Source organism: Microtus pennsylvanicus, chromosome 8 (assembly GCF_037038515.1).
Source record: "Microtus pennsylvanicus isolate mMicPen1 chromosome 8, mMicPen1.hap1, whole genome shotgun sequence".
NCBI lineage: Eukaryota > Metazoa > Chordata > Mammalia > Rodentia > Cricetidae > Microtus > Microtus pennsylvanicus.
This window is the reverse complement of record NC_134586.1, coordinates 110,814,917-110,840,883: the sequence shown is the minus strand read 5'-3', so window position 1 is coordinate 110,840,883 and position 25,967 is coordinate 110,814,917. Positions and strand designations below refer to the sequence as shown.

The following is a 25,967-nucleotide window of genomic DNA, read 5'->3' as shown; positions in this document are numbered from 1 at the left end:
ATCTTGGAAGAATTATTATGAGTAATGATATTGGATTAGAATGTAATATGATATCACCCAGATTTTCAGAATGATGGAAAATATTTGGAAACTCTAGATCACAAAAACTAATAAATAACTCCTACATAGTCCTAATTTTTACCCTTATAAAAGATAATGATTTGAACACATCAATCATCCTAGATCCTTCAACTGACTCCTGACTGTCCAGTGATATTCAAACGCATCTCAAATTTGTCTTCCAGGCTATACTCTTGTACTTTTCCTTCTCCCTCTCTTCTTACCAATTTATCCCTTGCTTAACCTAGAAAGCAGCATCACCTCTCATTGGACTGCTGAGGACAGAGCTGGAGCTATCCTTGAAACAGCCTCTTCTTTGTTCACATTCCATTACTAACATCTGATGACTCTGACCTGTCTCTTGCCTTCCTTTTGCCACCACCTGCCCAGAAAACCCCACTCAGAAATAAAGGATGCCAAGCAACTTATCAAGGAATAATTTCAATGTGCTCATAACCCTAAGGAGCTTGCACCTTCAGACTAAGTATAGTCAATGACCAGAGTCAATTGATTAGTTCTGATTCTGGCAGATGTATGAGTGCCCTCTATGTGGAAGACTCAGTGGAGATACCCAGTCAGTCCTTACCGGTGGGTAGGCACTTATATTTCCCACCTTTCTGAAAAACTGTGTGATACCGTATTACATTCTAATCCAATATCATCACTCATCATAATTCTCTCCTGTCCACGTGTACAAGACAAGCCACTGGTACACATAGCCCACATCAACAATACCGATATTATGTATACATATCTCAAGGTTGGATACCACATTATATAGAGATAATATATTAATTGCTTATATATTATGTATAATATTAGTATATAGTATATGATGCATACTAGATAATATATGTTATAGTGTCCAACATTGATAATGCCTCTGAACCTGAACAACAGTTGAACACTGGATTATTATAACATTGTTTTGAAAATAATGGAAAAATACAAATAAGAGATTATGTATTACTCCTAGAAGCTTTTATTTATGCTATCTCCAGAAATGGGAACCCAGTGCAAGCTAAAAGACCATGGACAGCATGATCTAGCAGTTCAAACCAGGCAAAACTGCAGTAAATTTACACGAGAATTCTGGATATTTTAAAAAGTTAAGTCCAGGAGATTGGAAAAGTTTCTAAATACAAGTTCTCAAGTAGGGAACTTGTATTTTTGTTTTTCCTTTTCCTTTAAGTCTTAGTATTTTCTTTAGTAATAAATCATGAATTTTGAAGCTGCCAAACTCCAAACGCCTCCTCTACTGCCCGTCACGCCTATGGAAGTTTAAGGGAGATGTCTTTAAGTCTTTGTTTCTGGCTTCGCGTCCTGGTTGCCCCTCGTGCATGAATTGGTTATTGAATGTTTCATGCCTCAGTTTCTTCTGCTGAAAACAGGGTAGCAGAGAGTCCTGTCCTATGGGTCACTGTGACTACTTAGGATGACAGGTTCCAGTACTTGGAGCTGAGCCTGGCACACAGTGTGTACTCAGTATGATTGAGAACAATGACTTGCTTGTGTCACCAGGTCCATAGGCTCAGCTAGTCCCCTGCTTTCTTGTGTGTCCTTGACCAAGTCACTTGAAATCATTTTCCTCAAGGTCCTAGAAGTCTGACACTCTGGCCATTCCAACTTCTGGCCTTGATTATATAGTCAATAGACAACACTCTAGCCTTCTGTCCTAGCTAGGTTTTTGTTTCTGCCATAAAACTCCATGATCGAAAACTACTCCCCAAAAGGAAGAGTTTATTTTGGTTTATGGTTCCAGAGGAAAATTCAGTAGTGGCAGGAGAAGGCATTGCAACAGGTTGGAAGAGCTGTCTGATCACATCTCTTTACACAGGAAGACGAGAATGCAACCTAGAAGTGGGACAGAGCTATATTCCCAAAGTCCACCCAGCTCCCGGTGATGTACTTTCTCCAGCATGGCCCAGCATAGGAAAGTCCCATAACCCCCTCAAACAGTGTCACCAACTGGAAATCAAGTATTCAAATATCTGAATTTGTGGGGAGCATTTCTTATTCAGACTACTACACCTTCTTCTATGCTCACAGTGGACGCCTGTCAGTTCATAAATACACACTTAAAATTCACTTTAGTAGCATCCAAGTCAATACAACTCATCAATTCACTGTGAGTGGTTAATTATTCCCATTCAGAATAATCTCCTGTGATTTCAGACTTGTATAGCATTTGGCATTCCTGAGACAAATAGAAAGGAAGCATGGGGAATCTTCCTCTCTGAGATTCTTCCAAATCTTAACACATTCTGTCATTGTACATCTTTTTTAGTGGAGAGAAAAAGACACCATCCCCTTGGGGGCTTAAAGGGATTTTTCCTTAAATCATGAAGAAAAGAATGTTTAGCCAGTTGCTGGAAAATTCACTTGTACTAAGTGGTTCTAATTACTCTGCCCTTGAGGGAGGAGTTTCTGAACGCTGGCAAGCCTTCCCTGGAGGCTGCAGCAGGCAAAGTACTCAACTTTGGTGAAAACAAGAGTGTGGTTGTTGCAAGGTTCAAAGAACAGCAAAACAAACAAAAACACCAATTATGATTCCAGGGAGGCACAGTCTTTTCTATTTAGTCAAAAGGAATTGATTTCCCCTGGAGTGTCACTTACACTATAATGATTATTGGAAGGGAGACAACTTAACAGAGTGACATAAACAGAAAATGAAATGGGCTGCAGATCTTAGCGGATCTGTACTGCCTGCCTCGGAGGCAGAGCTGGAGAAATACAATAAATGGAGGCAGGATGGTTACAGCATTTTCTTCATATTTATTTCTGTTGTCAGTATATTTATTTTGAACTTTAAAAAAAGCTTAAAAACAAGTTTTAATTATGCATTATGTATATGTTTGTGTGTACACACGAATGTGTGCTTCTTGGGTCCAGGGGCATTAGATTCCCTGAAAGTGGAGTTATGGGTAGTTGTAAGGTCACAGAATGGGTACTGTAAGCTAAACTCTAGTCTTCTTCAAGAATGGTCTGAGGTCTTAACTGCTGATATTCATTTTTCCATGTTCATTCTTTAATTTATTATTCTGTTCTTTGCTTAAGCAGAAAGAAGAGGTGAGAGTGGACAAATAAAATAGTGCATTCAAGTTACTTTGGGAAAAATTTTCTACATTTCATTGAGATTGACTTACTATTACATGTAAAAGGCTGATTAACTCAATGGTGTATCTGAAAATATACTGTATTTCAGAAACCTGTAGCTTCACAATTGAAGTTTTTCTAGATACATTAAAATCTCAGTCAATTTCTATAGGCAGTTGAAACATGAATGAAAGTTGAAATTTTTATTGAAAGTTATGTGGTGACTCAAGCCAGTTGCAAACTGGGGCAGGGCCTAAATTATTGTAAGTTTAGTCATAGAAAATTTTTAAAAATACATTTATCACACTGTTACATTACTCTGAATATTACCTTCATTCTTTCTACATAAACCTCTGAAAAGTATTAAAAGAGAACCACATTATTTCTTGGTGGAAAATCCTTAAAGATATGGAATAGAAATGCTTCAGTTTTCCCCATCTCGGACCTAGGTCTGGGCAAGAGAGATTTCTGGCAAGAAACTGATAATTCAGAGGTTATATTTCCTTCAGAAGTAAAACTGTTTCTTTATTGATATTCCACCAGATCTTCAGATACACAGCTTCAGATCCAACCCTGATCTCACTTCATTACACATTTGCATATGCTATGTTTATGTATGTGCTTCTTCCAAAGAACTGCAGGGCTCTACTATTTTCTGGCTTATCCTATCTTGATCACACAATAACTTGAACAGCCTTGACTTGTCATGTGCTCATGCTTTGATGTGTCTCTATTTTCTTCTGTTGCATTTAAATGGCCTGTTCATTAGTCTTTGTGTCATTGGCCGTCCATAAAATGGCTGTGCCCATTGAAATTTTTCAGAAAAGATGTATTGCCTCGAGTTTGGGTTCTTGGATGGTGTATATATATTTTATAATCTCAATGATTTGCTGAACTTAGATTCTTATATAAATTTTGTCTTGTTTCTTTATGGTACATCTGTATGTTCTTTTCTGGTAGAATTTCTTCAGACAAATGGTCAGCATTGTAAACACACAGAAGGAAAGTCCTTTTATCTCTGTCCTTCTCAGGAAATAACAAATCTGTTCTTTTACTTTGTTCTAACTGACTGAAACATCCCTTGAAAGCATCTCTTTGGTTGTAATCCCATTTCTGCATGTTCAACTCACACAGTGTTTAAGAAACTGTTAGGTCTGCCAAGAAGAAAAATTACTGATCTTATTTTATTGGAGACAGAAAAATTACTGTAGACCATACTAGTGTTTGGCATGTGGGTCCTGCAAGTTCTGTGCCACTATTGAATTGGTATATTCTGCAGGAAGGGAAGATTGTAGGCTAAAGGTTTTGTAGTTGGGATGCTGTTCGCATTTCTCTTTTGATAGCTTGCAGAGTATTTCCTCACCAAAGAGACCAGAACATAGGGGTGAAGGCTCCATGTAGACACCAGTTCTGCCTCTCATGTTAAATGAGTGGTGTGGATGTTGTCCTCAGCAACAGGGCCCTGCTGTCAGTTTGTAGAAAGCAACCCTCTGTCTTAGCATCAGTCTGGGGTGTTTGGGGATTTCTTTTTTTTTTTTTTTTATTTTTTTTTTATTTTTTTCTTTTTTTTAATTTATTTATTTATTAAAGATTTCTGTCTCTTCCCCGCCACCGCCTCCCATTTCCCTCCCCCTTCCCCAATTAAGTCTCCCCCCAGCCCGAAAAGCAATCAGGGTTCCCTGGCCTGTGGGAAGTCCAAGGAACCCCCACCTCCATCCAGGTCTAGTAAGTTGAGCATCCAAACTGCCTAGGCTCCCACAAAGCCAGTGCGTGCAGTAGGATCAGAAACCCATTGCCATTGTTCTTGAGTTCTCAGTAGTCCTCATTGTCCGCTATGTTCAGAGAGTCCGGTTTTATCCCAGGCTTTTCCAGACCCAGGCCAGCTGGCCTTGGTGAGTTCCCAATAGAACATCCCCATTGTCTCAATGTGTGGGTGTACCCCTCGCAGTCCTGAGTTCCATGCTCGTGCTCTCTCTCTTTCTGCTCCTGATTTGGACCTTGTGATAAAAGTCTTGGAGAGATTAGGGATACAAGGGTCATACCTAAATATAATAAAAGCTATTTACAGCAAGCCGTCAGCTAACATTAAATTAAATGGAGAAAAACTCAAAGCCATCCCACTAAAATCAGGAACACGACAAGGCTGTCCACTCTCTCCATACCTCTTCAATATAGTGCTTGAAGTTCTAGCAATAGCAATAAGACAACATAAAGGGATCAAGGGGATTCGTATCGGAAAAGAAGAAGTTAAGCTTTCGTTATTTGCAGATGATATGATAGTATACATAAGCGACCCCAAAAACTCTACCAAAGAACTCCTACAGCTGATAAACACCTTTAGTAATGTGGCAGGATACAAGATCAACTCCAAAAAATCAGTGGCCTTCCTATATACTAAGGATAAGGAAACAGAGAGGGAAATTAGAGAAGCATCACCTTTCACGATAGTCACAAATAACATAAAATATCTTGGGGTAACTCTGACCAAGGATGTGAAAGATCTATTTGACAAGAACTTTAAGTCTTTGAAGAAAGAAATTGAAGAGGACACCAGAAAATGGAAAGATCTTCCTTGCTCCTGGATTGGGAGGATCAACATAGTAAAAATGGCAATTCTACCAAAAGCAATCTATAGATTCAATGCAATCCCCATCAAAATCCCATCAAAATTCTTCACAGATCTGGAGAAGACAATAATCAACTTTATATGGAAAAACAAAAAACCCAGGATAGCCAAAACAATCTTATACAACAAAGGATCGTCTGGAGGCATTACCATCCCTGACCTCAAACTCTACTACAGAGCTACAGTATTGAAAACAGCTTGGTATTGGCATAAAAACAGAGAAGTCGACCAATGGAATCGAATAGAAGACCCTGACATTAACCCACAAACCTATGAACACCTGATTTTCGATAAAGGAGCTAAAAGTATACAATGGAAAAAAGAGAGCATCTTCAACAAATTGTGCTGGCAAAACTGGATGTCAACCTGTAGAAGAATGAAAATAGATCCATATCTATCACCATGCACAAAACTCAAGTCCAAATGGATTAAAGACCTCAATATCAGTTTGAACACAGTGAACCTGATAGAAGAGAAAGTGGGAAGTACTCTACAACACATGGGCACAGGAGACCACTTCTTACGTATAACCCCAGCAGCACAGACATTAAGGACCTCATTGAATAAATGGGACCTCCTGAGATTGAGAAGCTTCTGTAAAGCAAAGGACACTGTCACTAAGACACAAAGGCAACCCACCAACTGGGAGAAGATCTTCACCAACCCCGCAACTGACAAAGGTCTGATCTCCAAAATATATAAAGAACTCAAGAAACTAGACCGTAAAAGGCTAATCAACCCGATTATAAAATGGGGCATTGAGCTGAACAGAGAATTCTCAACAGAAGAACTTCAAATGGCCAAAAGACACTTAAGGTCATGCTCAACTTCCTTAGCGATCAGGGAAATGTTTGGGGATTTCTATGAGACCACTTTGGTGAACAACTCAATTGAATGCAGCCTAGTCCCTCTACAGGAAGTCTTGCCTGGCTATAAGAGATTGTCAATTGAGACTTAGTGTCCCCCATTACTAGAAATCTTCATTGGAATCACATTCATAGATGTCAGGAAAGAGTCGATGTCTGACTTGCTTTAAGGTCCATTCCATGAGAAGGGATCCACACCTGACACTACTTGGGTAACCAAAAACCAGAGGCTGGAGAGCCCAGTGACCTAGGACAGAACCAAACATGACTGGTATAAAAAGTGAATCAACACAATGATTCCTAATGATATTCTGCCATACTTATAGATGAATGCCTTATCCAGTCATCATCAAAAAGGCTTCCTTCTGCAGCAGATGGGAACAGATGCAGAGACCCTCCACCAGATATTATGCAGAGATAGATAGATAATAGGTAGATAGATAGACTAAATTGGAGGTATCTATAATTCCCCACCCCCTAGAGTTCAGAGAATCCTGCAGAAGTGGAAAATTTGTAAGAAGTAGGGGAGTTGGAGAATATTAGGAGAACATGGCCCTCTGAACCAACTGAGAAGAGCATATGCAAGTTCACAGAGACTGAAACAGCAAGCATAGAGCCTGCATGGGTCTACATTGGTCCTCTGGATATATAGTATAGCTATTAGCTTAGCATTTTTATGGGACTCCTGACTGAGAGAATGAATGAGTCTCTGACTCTATTTCCTGCTCTTCGGGCTCTTTTCTTTCTGTTGGGTTGCCATGTCTAACTATTATATGGAAGTTTTGCTTCATATTATTATATTTTCATGTTTGGTTGTTATTTCTTAGAGGACTTTTCCCCTTTTTATGAGAGCCGAAAAGGGAGTAGATCCAGAGGGGAGGAGAAGTGGGGAGAAACTAGGAGGAGTAGAAGGAGGGGAGATTATAATTGGGATGTAGTGTGTGAGAAAATAATTTATTTTCTATTAAAAAAGAGTTTCTCCATAGCAAGGTAACAATTAAGTTAAAATGATGCTTTCATTCAAACTTTAGAATATGAAATTTGAAAGCAGCATATCTAAAGAAAAAAATATGCCCTAAAATGCCTTCTTGTTCATAACTAATCGTATTTTATAATTTCACACAAGATTTATATGATAAATATATTTTCTGTCATCTGTGTACGTATTTTAATAATAGTAATCCATATCACTATTGGTATAGCCATTATGTGTGATATATTTATATAGAAAATATCTCTGCATGTATGTATGTCATTGAATATAAGTGCTTTTCTGTATTGATAGAATTAAAAACTAAAGAGTAAGTAAAACAAAAAGGATATATTCTAGAATTATTGAAAACAGGGAATGCATACGGAAAGATTAAAGTAAAAAATGAGATTAATAACTTGATTGTAATAATGTTTTAGTTCCTTATTGCTTGCCCAAATGCTCTTTTGTTCAAAGGAACACCAGAAATGCCAGGGATCTTGGTTCCTTCCTGCTTTGCTTTCTGTCAACATACACACTTTCTTTGCTTTATTGATTGGAAAGAGTGGTAGGGTTGACCTCAAGCATGACAGTGCAAGGAGACTAGCTGGTCTACCCCGTGATGAAATATAAGAAATATAAAATAGTAACAACCCATTTAGGGTCCCTGGAAATGACCCTAAAGGCAAGAATTAAGTGAGAAAATGTATCTTCAAAAATTATGATAATTCAATGCAACATGCAGACACACAAACACATGAAATATGAACCAAGAACACTGCTTCCTTCTCCTTCCCACCTCAGAGAGGTAGAGAGTTTAGACTGATCGACTGATCCTGTATAGCTCTGTTTAGTTCTAAGTTGAAGCTGCAGGACTTTAGGATTTCTCATCATATTGCTAACTTCCTGTTACTGAGGCTGTTTGGGACAACTTTTACTCAATCTTCCCTTGGGCATGACCGAGAACTAGTGAGACCTTGACAGCCTGGGTAAGTCCATAGGGTAGTGTTCCATGTAAGCAGAGTCAGAGAGAGGAAATCTAGAGTGATTATTTTACCTTCCACAATGTGCTCGGCTCCCTGAATGGTGGACTCAGAGTCTCAGGAAGATTTGAGCAGTGTTGAAATTCTGATGGAGGCTGATAGGTTTTGCAGGAGACAGTTGGAAGGCAGTTGCAAGGTAATTGAGAGGAGACATTCTGGGTTCTGCACGAATATTCTTGGAAGGAGCCATGATTGAATGAATTTGTTTGTAGAGGAATTCATTCCCCAGAGGATTGTTGGAAATATTCAGTCTGTCTACAATTAGTGAAGTTCAACAGCTTAAATGAACCTTGAAATTACTATTAAGTGAAAGATACAAACATCAAAAGAGGCCATGTGATTCTACTTGCATAAGAGTCCAGAAAAGAAAAACATATAGAAACATATGCTGATTAACTTTGGGCTGAGAGTGAGGAAAAAAATGGCCTGTATCACCCTTGGAGGTGATAAAAGTGCTTTAGGGTCTGGAGAAGTAGGTCAATTGTACAACATTTGCCTGGGATTTTTGTGTCCTGGGATGGATCCTCTGCACTGCAAAAGGAAACCAAAATCTTATTCTCTACCATGGTTATGGTTGTACATACTTGTACAACTGTATACTAATAATCACTGAGATATACCTGTTAACTGGGTGAACTTCCTATTGTCTAAACTGCATCTCAAAGCGTTCTCTTACAAAATGAGACAAAAGTGATGCAGGATGGCAATGAAATGCTAAGAAATGCTAATGGTTATAATATCTGTAAGGTGTTCTTGATTTGGGGAAGTAAATGGTACAGATTGTAGCAAGAGACTGTTTTGTGGAGGAAGGAAGGTACAGTCATCAGGTCCTCCACAGACTTTGAGTACATCATACTTAAAGGTTTTAACTTTGGGAATAGAGGATCAATTTGCAGTGATCTGCCTGACCTCAACTAAGCTGTCTCATTGCATGACTTTATTTTTCAATCTTAAAACAAGGGGAGGGAAGTTGCACATGCAATGTCAATTTCATCTACTGAAAAATGCTCTGATTTGTGAAACAAAGTAGGTTTGCAAAGGAAAACACTTATTCCATATAGAATTTTAAAAAGGATTTTGGATGCTGGGCATAGAAAATCCTGTAATTCTGATATTCAGGAGAACAGTAGCATGCTTGAGACCATCCTGTGCTACATTGAAAGCCCTAAGCAGGTATATGGTAGAGTTAGAGACCCTGTCACAATAAATAAAACAGTCTGAAACAAAACAGAAAATTAAGGTAGGGGAGATTGGTACAACCACCTGCTTTGCATTGTATAATCACCTTTCCATTTTCATTTTCCCTCCTTAAAACCTCTTACTCTTATTGTCCTCTTAGTTTTATGACCTAATATATGTGTGCAGTTGCACACACACACATACACACACACACACACACACACACACACACACACACACACACACACACACATTCAACCAGTGTTATATGACTACCTTCTATGACAGATACTGTTCTTTCTAGCTAATAAGAATTAATTGTACCTAGTAATAAAATTCATTGTGGTATTTACACACAGGTATACAGAGTGCATGGGTAAAATTCAGCTCCCTTTATCTGGCTTGACATTCTTCCTGCCTCTTTTTGAAATTAAACTTTATGTTTATATATAAAAATACAAAGCAGTGGGTTTCATTATGGCACTTTCAAACTTAGGTTGTTTTTATTGATTCTCCTTTCCTTCTCCCATGGTCTGTTTCATGGTCTCCTCAGGGTGGTATCTTTCCAGCTTCTCAGTAATGTTTTTATGCCACATAAAGTTCGTTATCTGCTCTTGTCCTACCTTCTTCCTTTAGACCTCTTATTTCACTCTTATGGTCTCCTCTCTAGTGTTGTGACCACACCATATCTATCTATCTGTCTGTCTGTCTGTCTGTCTGTCTGTCTGTCTGTCAACTATCCATCTGTCTATCTATTATCTACCTGCATATATGTACATATATATACACAAATTTATATCTATAAATTGAAGTCTACGATATGTACATAAGATTAAAAATTTCTATTTTTTTCTGTGCCTGTCTTATTTTGCTTAACAGTGCGATTTCTGGTGCCACCCATCTCCCAGCAGGTGATGATGTTTTCCTTTATGAATGAATGAAATTCCATTGTGCTGGTGTTTCCATAACCATGAATGTGGGTGGACATCTGGTCAGATGTCCTATCTTTGCTATTGTGACCAGTGAGGCAATAAACACTGATATACACAGATCTCTGTAGTAGGCGTCTGAGCTCTTTGGTATACACAGATGGTATAGTTGGGTCATGTGGTAGCTCTACTTTTAGTTCTTTGAGAAACCTACATAATGTTTTCCATAGTGGCTGCCATCAGTTTCCATTGCCACCTACATACTACCTGTGTCAACCCCTCAGTTCCTCTGAGGACATATGGGAATTCATTTGGCCAAGCATATTCTTGGTTAGCTACATCACTATCACAGCTTCTTGAAGTGTGCTCTATGAACCACTTAAGAGTTATTTGAGTTGGACTTCCTTTGAGAGTTCCTGGTTTATTATGTGCATGTGAATGTCTAGAATTAGAGGCACAGCATGCAGCATTTTCAAAACCAACCTGAATTTAGAAAAACTTCAACAGATTTACTTCCTATAGAATGTTTTCTGAAACTAGGGTTGTGAAAAGCTCACATTGAAAAATGACACAGAGTTGACTTTAGTAAGTTGTGATCATACATGACTGCAATCCCAGCAGTTGGAAGGTTGAGGCAGGTGAATTGTTACATGTCAAAGGCCATAGCCTGGGCTATGTAGCAGATACCAGGGTAACCAGTTGGAACTAAATTGAAAGACTATCTAGCAAAACAAACAAAAATGTTTGTGTGTGGAGTCTTATAGGTTTAGAGTTTTTAGCATTTTTAAGCCAGGGAGAAAGCTTAGCTGGTAAGATGTTTGCTGCACAAGTGTGATGATCCTAGATCAATCTCTAGAACCAGCAAGGCTTCATGGTCTGTGTTTGGAATGTCAGTACACAGGAGGTAGAAACGGGTAGATCTCTGGGAATTGCTGGCCAGCTTGCTTAGACAAAATATCAAGCTCCAAATCAATAATGCTATAAAACCAACCAACAAACAATAAACAAAAAACAACAGCAAAACCACCACAAACCACCAAAATACCAAGGTGTCCAGAACCTGAAGAATGACACCTGAAATTGCTCTCTGATCTCTTTTGTGGTGCATTCATACATAGGAGCACGTGCACGTGCACATGTGCACACACACACACTTCTGATGACTTTATAGTTTTATATTTCAATCATAGAGTTATAGAAATTTGAGAAATCTTTAAGGTTTGAGAATTCATTAATGATGATATTATGACGAATTGTGGAGATGATATTTTGGGGGCAACTGAACTTGACACCTCTCCAATTGTGATGACATGGTGATTGGTGAGCTATGGGAACAACTATGGCCAAGGCCTTAAAATCACAGCCCAAATGATAAAATAGAGGTGCTATTCCCAAATCCAGAAATAAGTCTTAGAAAGGAGGTGATAACGTTATGTTAGATCAATATAATTTCCTCCTAAATGGTGGAGAGTTGTGTTTCATTTAATTGATTGTGGAAATTTTAAAGAGCAGCTCCCATTATCCTGAGGCTCCTCCAACCCTTGTCCTTTGCCCAGTGTTTGCTTCCAGCATAAGTCTGCATGCATGCAGAAAATTAGGCATGATTTTCTATTCCACCTGCCAAAAGTTCATTCTTCTGGGATCTGCAATCAAAGGAAAGGCCTAAAAGCCAAAAGGAAGTTGCCAATTGCATCATTCACAGTTATAGATATATTGCTCAAACAGCTCTTTAACATTGAACTACTACTGATTTTTTTGCATTTTATTGCTGGAGGAAGTGTCTATAACATTTACCTTTCATTCCTTATTCTATACAGTCATGATCCCATTGAATAATTCTTCATTTTCCTTTTCCAGTCTTTACTGGGTAGTTATTGAGTACCTATCAGGGCTGGGTATAGTGGGGATGCAGTGGGGGGGGGGGGGGAGGGCAGTGCTAACACTCAAAGCGGTTGCTGAATGCTGGGAACAGGACAACATAGGCATTTTAGATGAAAATACTTCAAGACTTGAACATATATAAGTCCTCAAGTAAAGACTTCAGACTTTCCCTTTGGGAGTTCAGGACATAGGGAGGCCATTTGTATTTCTTTCATGCTTAGTACAAAGGTTGTGACACAAAGAAGCAGGAGGTCTTGGGGCTGATCGATTCTGTGCTTCTCCCTGCTAATCCAGAGAGAGTGGTGATGTGAAGGAAGACACTGTTAGAGGTTAGCCACTCACTGGGACACAGCAGATACTGGTTACATTTCATCCGTTGGATTCTTTGCTTGAAGGAGCCTTTGACTTATTCATTCAAATCATGAGCATATTAAGCTTCTGTTCTATGCCAGAAACTATCAAGCATGGCAGCAACTCTTGCCATCGTGCAACTTCAGTTCTAGTTTCTAGGGGTTGGAATAGTGGGAGACAAGGGAAAAAAGAAGCATTCAAATTGCAGTTAGTTTATGAAAAGTTAGGGAGGTTCACAGGCCAGAGCTGTGTGGGATACAGCTGTGGAGGAGTGGTCAGGAAAGACCCTTTAGGGCAGAAGTTGTGGCAAATAACATTTTCACAGTGTGTGTGGGAGTTCAGCACATCAACTATCCTGCATATCAGATATTTACATCATGATTCATAACAGTAGCAAAATTACAGTTATGAAGTAGCAATGGAAATAATTTTATGGTCCATGCCAGTGTAACATGAGGGACTGTATTAAAGGGTCACAGCGTTTGGAACCACTGTTTTTGGGAGTAGCATTTAGGAAGAGTAGGAAGGTGAGAAATTGCCAAGAGAAGCAGGAAAAACATTCTTGGCAGAGAGGAAAGGAAGGTAAAGAGCTAAGGAGTAAAAGCTTGGATTCAAAGTGGGTCTATGGAGTCTGGAATTATTGGTGATCAGAAAGAGTGCATGAGAGGCATTGGGCTATGGAAGAGGCATACAGAGCCAGTTCAGGGGTGACTTTGTACTCATGTCAAAACATGTGATCTCTACAAGAGAGAATTTTGTTTTCTTCCTTCTGTTGGCTCTCCGGCAGCTAGAAAAATGTCAGTCATCGTCAGATGTTATGAGACGTGGGCTGAATAAATTTAACTCTAAGAGAAATCCTAAGCATCTCTCTTCTGTGCTGATTTTAAAAGCCTCTCTTGCTGTCAACGATGGGGATGGAGCCTGGAATCACCTGAAACCAGAGAATGAGGAGTGGCGGAAGCTTTTTCCAGGAGCTTAGTCCAGATGAAAGTGATGATGGATGGAGCTCTGATGGTGGTGCACTAAGGGGAAGTGACTACGTTACAGCCATGCTTCAGGGACTGAATCACTAGCACCAGGTGTTGAGTTGATACTAGAGATTGGATTTGGTGACACAGGGAGAGGAGAGTCTGCTGCAGAATACTCCTTTTGTACATTGTGAAAATACGTCACTCTCATTGTTAACAGAAAGTTGATTGGCCAATAGCTAGGCAGGATTTGGGGGGCAGAGAGAATGCTGAGAAAAAGGAGGGCAGAGTCACCTGAGTTGTTAGGAGAAGCAGTGAGAGCAAGGCATTCTGGAGGATAGGTAAAGACATGAGCCACATGGCAATACATAGATTAATAGAAATGGGTTAATTTAAGTTGTAAGAGCTAATTAGTAATAAGCAGAGCTTTCAGTGAGCATTTATAAGTAGTATTAAGTCTCCATATTGGTTGTTTGGGAACTGGAGGGTGGGAAAGAAAAGCGTGACCACAAGGGTCTATGAGGGCCTTGGAGGAAGGTGTTTGGTTAGTTCACTGCTTTCTACTTGTTCATTTTGAGACTCCAGTGAGGGATCCAAGTGAAGGTGTTCAGGCTATAGATGAATTTTCCATGCCTGGGGCTCCATAAAGCAGCTGAGCATGGCACAAAACTTCTGAATGTAACGCTATGAATGAGCTCACCACAGAGAATACAGTTGCATGGCAGAAAGGCCAGAATTAAGAATGTGTGCTCCAGCATTGAGATTAAGAAAAAAATTGAGACTGAATCTCTCTACATTCCCCAGGGTGGCAATTCTGTCTCAGCCTCGGGTGTAGTTGGAATTATGGGTACAAGTTAGCAGTTCAGTTGCCAAAGACATTCTTTAGAAGAACATAAATATTTTCTATTTCCATCCATTTGCATGCAAAATTCAAGAAGCCCTTGTTTTTTACTGCTGAGTAGTACTCTAATATGTATATATTCCACACTTTCTTCATCCATTCTTCCATTGAAGGACATCTAGGTTGTTTCCAGGTTCTGGCTATCACAAACAATGCTGCTGTGAACATCGTAGAGCATATACTTTTGTTGTATGATAAGGCCTCTCTTGGGTATATTCCCAAGAGTGGTATTGCTGGGTCCAGGGGTAAGTTGATCCCGAATTTCCTGAGAAACCGCCACACTGCTTTCCAAAGTGGTTGAACAAGTTTGCATTCCCACCAGCAATGGATGAGTGTACCCCAATGGGGCTGTTCTACTGGGAACTCACCAAGGCCAGCTGTCCTGGGTCTGGAAAAGCCTGGGATAAAACTGAACATAGCAGACAATGAGGACTACTGAGAACTCAAGAACTATGGCAATGGGTTTCTGATCCTACTGCATGCACTGGCTTTGTGGGAGCCTAGGCAGTTTGGATGCTCAACTTACTAGACCTGGATGGAGGTGGGGGTTCCTTGGACTTCCCACAGGCCAGGGAACCCTGATTGCTTTTCGGGCTGGGGGGGGACTTAATTGGGGAAGGGGGAGGGAAATGGGAGGCGGTGGCGGGGAAGAGACAGAAATCGTTAATAAATAAATAAATTAAAAAAAAGAAGAACATAAATAGAGTTGTGCACTTATGGGTACCAGTTATGAATGCAGATGCTTAGTTACCCCCCCGCCCCCAAAGCCCTTACTTGTCCTTCAGAATGCTGACAATAAGGGTTTCACCTGCCCGCAGGTGTTTGAAAGATTTTCTCCAGGGAACCTGACCAACATTAGTCTAGACCCTAATGACCCAATTGGGTCTTCTGCTGCGATGATTACACTTTTCGCCACTCTTGTTCTTCTCTCCAGAATCAAGCTGCTCCCAGGAACTGCTCCGTAGGCTTCCTATCTGGTTATCAGAACTGTTTGTTCTTCTTCCACTCGTGTCTAGTGTTTGTTTGGGGGAATGAGATGCCTTTCTAACACTGTGTGTTCTTCTTGAAGGAGAGCCACTGCTTCTCATGCTCAGGGGCGTGATAAGCAGCGTGGCCAAGACAGGCAGGTTTCCAGATGACCCCTTGCCTATCACGACACTCATATTTTTATGGCTTTCTCCATTTTCTAGCTTAAACCAGTGATTCTTGGTGCATGATTTGCTCCCTTTCCCAGTATTCAGACTTAGAGAAATGCCTCAACTGTTTACCCATAATGGTTCTTTTTCCTGACCTGGTGAAAACCTAGCAATAGCAGGCATATAGGAGTGGCAATAGCTTAGATTTGGTTATGGATACAGTTCATGCTGTGGTCTGAAGACGGAAAGTGACTATTTTGTGTTTAATTTTGTTTTCTAGTCTAAAGCTAATATAACCATACAAAAGAGTTTAAAACTGAGAAGGAAGAGAAAGTCCTTATGCATTCAGGGCACCCAGTGACCCTTTGCTAGAGCCCCTTTATATTATGAAGGTGTATTGCTTTTTTTGTTAGGCAAGTTCAGTGCCATTACCAGCTCTGAAGAGAATGCATCCATATACCATGGTGGTGGTGGAGTGGATATGGCATATGCAGTCCACTGACAGGCAAACTTTTACCCAACGGACACATAATAGCATTTAGGAACCCAGTGGATTTGGGGAAAACCATGAATTTGGAGAAAGGAATCCAGCAGCTCAATCCTCTCATCCTCATGCTCCTTCCAATTCCTTTGTCAGTCTCTCTCATCCAAGCTCAGAGGCTCCCTGGAATTTTCATAATTTGAAATCTTAAAGTTAAATGTAATTAATATCTGAACATATTCCAGTTAAATCCTATCATTAATTTGCTGGTATTCATTCGTTATTATATTTTATTTCTTTCTGTGTTCTCCTTTTTACTATACATAAAACAGAGAAAGCATTTTCCAGCTTTTTAAACAATGGGCGTTTGAGAAGTGGCCCTAGATAGCTCCTGAAGTCAGCCTTAGGGTGGTCAGCAAGAAAGATGTAGACAGACCTCCTTGACTTTCTTTCTGTGCTAGGCTACAGCCCTGTTCTCTCTGAGTTTCCCTGCACCCATTTCTTCTAGTTCTCGTGGGCTGTCATTTCATCTCACATAGAGCAACGTACAATGAAGCATCAAGTTAGTGGTTTCTGCAATGACTCTTCTGAGGGGGATTGATTGTTTTGGGTAAGAGTGAAGAAGAAAACTGTTACTGTTCTTACTTGCTTTTTTAAAAAATTCATAGGAGAAGGGATGCCTCTTATGATTGCTTTCCCAAGTGGGAAGTGTCTCCCACACATATGATCAACAAATATTTGCTGTTAAAAACATGTAAAAATGAACCACTTTCCTATGCTCTCAAAATTATGTAATACTGAAGTAGAAGAGTATATTTAGATGAGAGAAAATAATTATGTTTGTGTAGGGAAATGGAAGATTTATCTGAGGGCTAGGGAAGAGAAAATTGACATAAGAGGGCTGAGGCCAGAAAAGATGAGAGAGGAAACAGGAGTGTTGACTTGATGCTAAAATATATCTGGCTTCTTGCCCTGAATTTGAGAGCTGAATCACAAAGAGTAACCCAGGAGAGGAGAGCTCAGAGAGTAACTGGCAGACAAGTATGTGATAAAGGAGAACACAAGTATAGGGCACACTGTCTCCTAGGGTTGCGGTCCTGTTTTGGGGAGTCAGATCTTACCTACTTTCATAGAGGTGATAGAATATGGGAAGCCACTCCTGATAAGTCTGGAATTCCAGACTGTGACCTTCCCTGACAGGGGCCTCTCTTTTCTATGCAGTCTTACTCCAAGAGGGCATTAGAGGAATGTCATACTCAGCAAAGTTCAGGCTTTGTTTATTTAGGCACAAAGTCACGGCTAGAGCTGAGATTCTTAGCAAATTCTTGTTTGAAATCCCTGTCAGGCTGTAACAGCAATCTAGGTGTCTGTGTGGGTCTTCTCCACACTGGTTCTCACATAACAAAACTGTCGGTTAAGCCCAAGGGAATTCTCACCTACTGAGTCCAACAATTAGAATTATTACCCAGATTTTGGAATCTGAGGACTAAGAAAATCCTATCAGTTTTGGCAAGTTTGGTGCCTGAATGGAATTTGTAAAATGAAAGCTTTTCAGAACTGGAGGAAACTGAGAGTCATTCTAAACCAATCTTCCACCAATCTCCTTAGCATTGTCTGCTTAACCAGTCGATCCTTTTATTTCATTGATGCTTAATGGAGGTTATGGGTTCTCTCTCTCTCTCTCTCCCCCTCTCTTTATCCCTCCTCCCCCCTTTCATGTTTTTTTTTTGTTTGTTTCTTGGAGACAGGGTTTCTCTGTGTAGCCCTGGAGGTAGGCTAGACTGGTCTTGATCTCACAGAGAGGCACCTGCCTCTGCCTCCTGAGTTTTGGGACTAAAAGCATGCATCACCACTCCCCGGCACGGGGTCTCTATTTTGTGGAGGTTTTCATCAAGTGTGGCATTATGGAGATGTTGTACATTTCTTGAAACTGCTGGAACAGGAGTCTGCGCGAGGGTGTTATGTTACTGTTTGATGAAAGAGGTTTCAGAGAACAAATAAGAGAGAATGAAGTCAAACACTCCTAATACTAAAAATATAACTGAGTTTAAGTTCCATGGCAAGGCTTAGCTGCTTTATTTAAAATAGTGTGTGTGTATCCTTTGTGTATCCGTTTGTATCCCTTGAAGAGTTGCAGATCGGTGCCATATTCCATACTAAAGAACAAGGTAACGGCATGCTCAGGTCAGAGACAGAAAACATGCTTTTAGATATTTCAGGGAGAGGTCAGATCAGGAACAATCATTGAAATCTTATTATAATCAGATCCTAGGCAATTAAAAATAATTACTCTTTTTCCTAGTTGACCTTATAGGGATATGTAAGCTAAAATCTTATCTAAAAAAATCTAAATTGGAGAGTCTAAATCTAATAGGTAAAAGAAAAATACAGTCCAATCAACAATAGTGACTGGATAAATCAATTAAGTGGCTTGGAGAAAAATAATCAAAAGTTAAATGAATTTCCTATCTTCTTGCATGATATGTCCTTTTTTTAGATGGAGGCTTCTTCAGTAGAAGACTTGTTGACGAACAGAAGCAGGTACCCCTAGGTAAAGTAACGGCATTTTATTCTCATGCAGCAAGTGAAGTTCTGTGCTATCAAACCCCTATTCTTCAATTGCTGATAATGACTCTGTAAATTATAGCTCTTAGCCAATTCTCAGGGTAGAGTTCATCTTCTGCTTTAAAAGATTTTTTCCCCTTGGAATGTGATTTTTACTCTTTCAAGGTGCTATATTCTATAGCTATTCCTTTAGTCATTTCCCCCTCATTCCTCTGTAGGGAATATAAACCTCTCTCCTGCAGCCCAATTAAATTTCAAACATTGGCATAGACAATTTTTGCTAAAGTAGATACTGGGGTTTTTTTTTTATGAGGAAGTCTTGTACGTGCATTAGCATGAACACAGAACAGCTTGTTTTTCTCACAGAGTCATCTAAACAAAGCAAGGCAGTGGGTGGGTCTGCACTGGGCACCCAGGACAGTCTGCACAGAGCGTTCTTGGATTTTTGATAACCAGACAGAGCTACAATTAAAGAATATATAAGGAATAATGTTCCATGTTTGACATCTGGTACTATTTGATAAAATATATTTTTCTTTGAATATTTCTATCTGGTTGAAAGTGATTTTGTTTAGGGATTTTTTTTTCATCTTTTCAATATTCATAGGTAGAGAGAGACAGACGCTGTTGACTTAAGTAAAAAAATAGTGAGCGGCATATCTAGTGTACAGAATATTAAACTTTTAACTTAGGTGACTTGTTTTGCCTTTTCTGAATAAATTAACAGATTCCAGAGTGATATATAGGTGTTTTCGTCAAACAAACACATAAAAGGCAAGGAAAACAAGAACAGCAACAAATGCTATTGTAGTTCACTGCAGGAAAGAGCTATAATCATCTTTTATAGAAATCTTTTCTTCAATACCAAGGAGCAGAGCAAATAAACAGATGTAATTCTGCCTGATTTATTAAATCATTTGTTCAACACATAGTTGAAGACCCAGGATGTACGTTGCCTTGAACCAGGCACAATGAGTAGCATAAGGGGAATTTTCACTGCAGTTGAAGAAATAAGATACACATGAAAAATTAAACGCAAAGCAAGATTAAGTGTGAAATGAGCTGTGCCCGGGTTCAGATGAAGGAGGATTAAATAAAGAGTGAGTAGCAACAGATGACTTCATGAAAGATACAAACTTTAAGCGTGGCCATGTTAATCAGTGTACGCAGCAAGAGGTCAAGAAGAAACTGGGGGCAAATTGAAGAGTCAATATAAAGACAGAGAGGTAAAGATGCAGTTTGAAACCCTGTGGAATGCACTCCTCCACCAGAGGATGAGGAGAAATGTCAGCAAGGGAAGCTATTGAGCTATTGAATTATTTTTGAAATAGGGCCCCATAACATTGTGATGGTGGCATTTTGCAGAGGAAATGACAATTGAGCAGGCTGGTTTTGGGAAAGAAGGTTTTATTAGAGAGGGGTAAATGAAGAAACAAAAAAGCCAAACTTTGGAGAGCTAGTCCTTCAATCAAAGGTAAAGATGACGGCAATGCTAGGAGGGTGCTTGCTAGGAGCAGTAGAATATAAAATGATAAGACTAGCTCAGAACTAGTAACTTGTAAGAGGTAATGGCTGTTTCCCACATGGTTACAGTGTGTATATTAGAACTACCTTTTATAAGAACAAACATCTTCCAACTGCCATTTCTTTGATATAACACAATGAAAATTCACTCAAGGGCTCATCTCCTTTAGTACTGAGTTAGGAGCCAGGAGTCCTGCTTATGGTTCATGCTTAAGAAGGAATTCTTTCTGGCCCTGGCAGTTGAATAGACTACCTTTTCCCAAAGTATCTGTCTTTTATAGGATCTTAATCCCCACACATGCTCCTAGGGGGAAAAAAAGCTCCATAATTGTGTTTGAAAACATCAAGAACTCTTTTATTTGGATTTCAAAACTCATTGGCATGGCAAAGACATCCCTCTCATGGAACACTGAAATAGCCCTGAGAGCTAAGGTTTGCCAAGCAAGGACTAAGCCAGAAAAACCTGCTCCTAATTAAAAAAAATAACCCAGGGCTCTAGGTGTGGAGAACAAGCAGCCATACAAGGAATCCAAGGTCAAGAAAAAGAATAATAATTAAAAATGATAATTAGAGAATTAGAAGTATGTTCTAGGCAAATGAGATTGCAACCAGTTATGGGACACTGTGAGGAGTGAGTTCAAGACAGGCAGCTTGCAACAGGAGTCCAGTCTGACATTCCCTCAGCCAGGTATCATGTCAGTGAACTCCCTTTAGCTACCACAGTCCTCTGGCTGTGTCAAAGAAAATGATTCTATTCAGAGTGCCTCCTAGATTGAAAATTTTTGAACCCAGACTAAGTGTTTACCTTTTCCCCAGGAATTTCAACTCCAGGAAGAATGAAGGATGATCCGAGATTTTTCTGGATTTGAGGGCTGCGTCCAACTGAAGCAGATTCTGGGATAAGTCAGAAATCATGATTGTTTTCAGGGTGAGCAGAATGAACCTGCTTTTCCAGTGCTTGGCAAATGCCATCAGCCTGTAGAAATGCTTATTTTTTTTTCCTACTCAGTGTATGAAGTTTAAGTGTCATACCCACTGGAATGAGACCACTGCTAAACAAAAGGGAGGTTACAGACTAGCTATGAAAATCAATCAGTTTTCCAAATCATTCCCATCCTTCTCTAGTGGCCTGATCTTCACAAGAGTCCTGTGATTGAAAGTGAGTTTTGTCTAATATTTTACACTTGCTAATATCACCAAAATTCACAAGAACAGCACCGGAGACATGTTGCCGTTCGTTACTGGAATTGTCTTATTTAGTCCCCAGAGCAATTCTGTGAGTCAGGCATACACTGTAATTTCTATCATACAGCCCGTGGCACAAGATGATAGAGTAAGAAGTTATTGGCACCACTCAGGTCTAAAAACTCAGGTCTCTAGAGTGGAGACACTAATATTCTATCGTTGTTGACTTGCCAGAATCAGTTAAAAGATGACCCTGTAATTGCCACTCTGTGTGGCCCGACTCCTGACCGTCCCTGCCTAGTTTAATGCTTTCTCTGTGGTGACATGCTTCAAGTTTCTAGATCACTTACATTCAATTTATTCTCTCAACTCAGAAGAAACTCTCAGTTGAAGCAAGAGTGGGAGGCAAACAACCTAGATTGGGCCAAATAGGTCATTGTATAACCAAAATAACACTGTTGTGATTGCTTTTCTAAAGACCATGAACTAGAAATCTTTTTCAACCCCCCCCCCTTTTTTTTTACAGATTTGGAAAAGCCACAGAAGATTTTGTATTGTAAAAATGACATAAACTTTAAATTTCAGTGTGTGCGTAAAAAAGTTTTGTGAGGATAATTTCATTCATTTACCTGCTGTCTGTGTCTGCTTTTATGCCACCACACTTGAGTTAAATAGCTGCCAAAGAGCTATTTTGGCAACGACCCATAGGGTCCAGACTAGAAGAACAGCATGTTGGTATTTCTTTTCCCTCAGAAGAATAGGAAGGAGTCAGATAATACACATTTCCCACAATATGCAGAGGGCATGCAAAAGCAGACTTAAACTTGGTTCTTAGCTCTGTCACAGAGGAACAGCACTAGGGTTTTTGCTGAAGCTGTACAATTTCTCTGTGCTTCTGAAAACAACAACAGGGCCTCCCTTGAATCTCCGTTGTGAGTTTTCAGTGAAACACTACATGCAGAGCATAAAGTAAGCAGCAGGAACCGATTGGAAAATGCAGTCCACGTGTCTGTCGGTGGCACTTCTGATCACGTCTGTTTATACAAGCATGTGCATGTCATATGATAGCAGCAATCTTTGGTGATGGTGGCGCATACGCCAAATGAAGTGAAACTGATGCAAATGAGGTTGGAAGGCAGGATAAAAACACATGGAGGAACACGGGTGTTTTTCTTTAGGTGAGCAATGCAGCTTTTCCATGTTGATGGGTCAAGCCATTGTAGTCAGTGAAGCTCAGCTTGTCAACCCACCCTTAGCAGATATGACCACCACTGACATCCTTAATTAACTCAGAACACTACAAGGTGAATGAAAAATACCAAACAGAGCCCACAACTTCACCTCTTTGGCCAAAACTCCAGTTTACCCTAAATCTATCCCTATAAGGAAGAATAAAACAATTGTTTATTCAATCGGAATGTCAGTTCTTGATTTTTATCTTCTCTTCTGTACACACGCAAGCTTGCACACAGACACACACACACACACTCCTCACATAATTTTTGTGTTTTATCTTCTTTTTATCAGCATGCTTTGTAAAGAAGATTGCTAGCCTACTTAGTACACTCTGACCTAAGGCCTCCAGAGAGAATAGATCCCCAGAGCTTTCAAAGGCCTGGGCTTATTTCTTTGGGACAGTGATAGGGAATGCCAACAATCAGCAAGCATTTCTTTTGCCCCTTTCAGTTTTATGTATTTCCTCTATTGTATATATCTAAGTAGGGCTGTCCAGAATCAAGTATAAAACTTTTTTCTGCTATTCCATTTAATGTTCTCCCACTTTTCTGGAAAACACCTCATGCTTTTGTTTCAGCTATGAAATGTTCTTCAACATGGATGTACTTTAGTCATTGATGCATTAGTGTAAGAAAAAAGTCATCTTGCTGGTCCTTGTGTATTGTACACACACATTTCTCCCAGTCTCTCCTTTCCTTTTTCCTTCTCCTTTTTCCCTCCCTTGAATTTTTCTTGTTATCCAACTTTTTCTATGTAGGATGGAAAAAAATCCCTCTTCTTAGGAAGAAATTGCAGACGGAAGACCATCAGGCATGGAAGGGAGTTCATAGGGTAGTGGCACACTACTCAACAGTTAAATCTATAGAGGATATTTGCTTCAAAACTTGGATGCTATTGCTTGGTCCAGGGAGAAGTAGAGGAGACCCAGAGAAAGGCGAATTAGTGTGGAGAGGAAAGAACCACATGTCACATGTCACAGTCACCAAAGCAAGTGTTAAAATCACTTTAGAAATAGGAAGCAGAGGCTTGGGGAGGGGGTAAACACCTAAAGCCTGGGGTACAGATAACTCATGGGGCTAAGGGTGCATTGACTTCCCTGTTTTAGACTGACCTCATCCATAGGACTGTCTGTGCACAGCACATCCTTCAGTATAATCAAGAAGAATTGCCTCATCTGGGTAGTGTAGCCAAAACACAGAGATGGGCAATGTTTTCTCTTTGAGCCACTGCTTCTGCATAGTTGCTGTAGACTTGAGAGGTCACGGAAGAGTGATAAATTCCAAACATTATCCTAAGAAGATAATCTGAGACTCACAGTCCTAGCATGGAGTGGAAAGCCCGAGACAGTTTGCCATCTGAGTTACACTTTTGGTTCTCAGTATCTGAACAACCACACAGCCCAGGTCTGGGGCTCCAGGAGAGAACACACTGAGTGGGTGGGCTTGATCCTCTGGTTTATATCCCCAGGGTCCTTTTTGATACGCAGTAAGAGTTTGGAAATTTCTTTAGTGGTCTCTGGATTCCAAATTGCAAAGGGTACAGACAGGGTGAGATATGTCCCAGTTCTTGCCCAACTCTAGGAGAATGTCTAAATCCCATTTAAATACTTTGTATTTAATATTTAAATAAATTTTAATGAAATTTAGTTTTAATTAATATTTAAATGAAATTTAAATAAATATCAGCATAAATCTAGAGTTGGCATCATTTTCCCTGCTGAGTTTATTATACTGCTTTCTTTCTCCCTTTCAGCTGTTCTTCTTCCTTTCTTCAAACTGTTTCCACACTCCTCAAGCTCCCCCTTTTGTTCTATTAAAAACAACCCTGGAACCCCAGAACTCCAGAACTATCTGCTGCTGTCTTCAAAGCCACAGTCCTGGGTGCCTTTGTCTTGAAATGTACCGTGTGTGTACAGCTAGCTGGCTTCAACAAGTTCTTCCTATCTCCAGGTGAAGGTCTCCTAAGTTTTCTACTTTCTGTTCCTTTTTACTTTTCCTTCTTTTCTAGGGAGCGCAGAGATTAGGAGTAAATGTGTCCCCTGAACTGTCCCTGTTTCCCTCCAGATTCAGCTTTCCACACTGGCCTTCCCTGACAAATGCCTATATAAACTCTCACCAAAGTGCCTTGGAAAAGCATAGGACAGAAGCGTCTGGCTGTCTGGCTGGGGGAGTTTGTTTTATTGTGGCTTTTGGTCGGGTCAGAAATATTTCAGCCCGGAAGATATCAGTCTAGTAGGAAAATAACAATAGTACTCGATGAACAAATGGCAGCCACACAGCTGTCCCCGCGGCGATACTCACAGTTCAATGGCGTTCCGGGGGAGGTCGGTTGGAATCTCCGTCACCTTGCTGTCTTGGCAGAGGAAGACCCTGTTAGAGCAATGACAGAGCCAGTGATGACATCCAGTTCCTGAGCCCAGGAGTGCCAGCAAGGAGACCAGGAGCAAGGCCATATTTATTTAACCATCCACCTGTTTTCTTCCTGCACGGGCAGCGAAAATCTCCTCCACACTGCCCGACAAGAGAGATCTGCCAGGAGAATAGGCGAAGTCACATGACCCACCAAGGGATGCCTTTTTTCTTAAATATTTTTTTGTCACTTGCAGACAAGAAAAATTAATGTGTGTCAGTAGTGATTTCTGAGGCAACTTAAGCTTCTCCCTTATCCTTCGAGATGTCTAGTTTTTATTCCTTGACCCAAGAATGACAGCCAATAGAACCTTGGTGCATGTTTAGAGTAATTCACAGTATTTTACTGCTTAAGGGTCCCTGCTAGCCACCACTGTCTTCCTCTCAGTAATGCAAATGACCCTCCCCGCAAAGGACAGCCATATGACACAGCTCTAAGAAGGGACGACACGAGGCAGACAGGACCTACCTTCAGTGTTTGGCATCATAGTATTCCTGTGACTCACCTGATATAAACCACACATCTGGGCTGTCGTCATCGATGCTCTTTCTTACTTGATTA

The 25,967-nt window shown here is 40.1% G+C and overlaps 1 protein-coding gene across 1 annotated transcript in view; it reads right to left on the bottom strand.

Annotated features, from left to right (window-relative positions):
* The window catches only part of Fshr (follicle stimulating hormone receptor), a 183,447-nt gene extending 157,998 nt beyond the window's left edge, over positions 1-25,449 (bottom strand). Inside the window, exon 1 of the mRNA XM_075981893.1 lies at positions 25,298-25,449. Coding sequence (XP_075838008.1) covers positions 25,298-25,449 — 152 coding nt within the window. The remainder of the gene's footprint in view (positions 1-25,297) is intronic.
* Between the last annotated feature and the right edge of the window lie 518 nt (positions 25,450-25,967).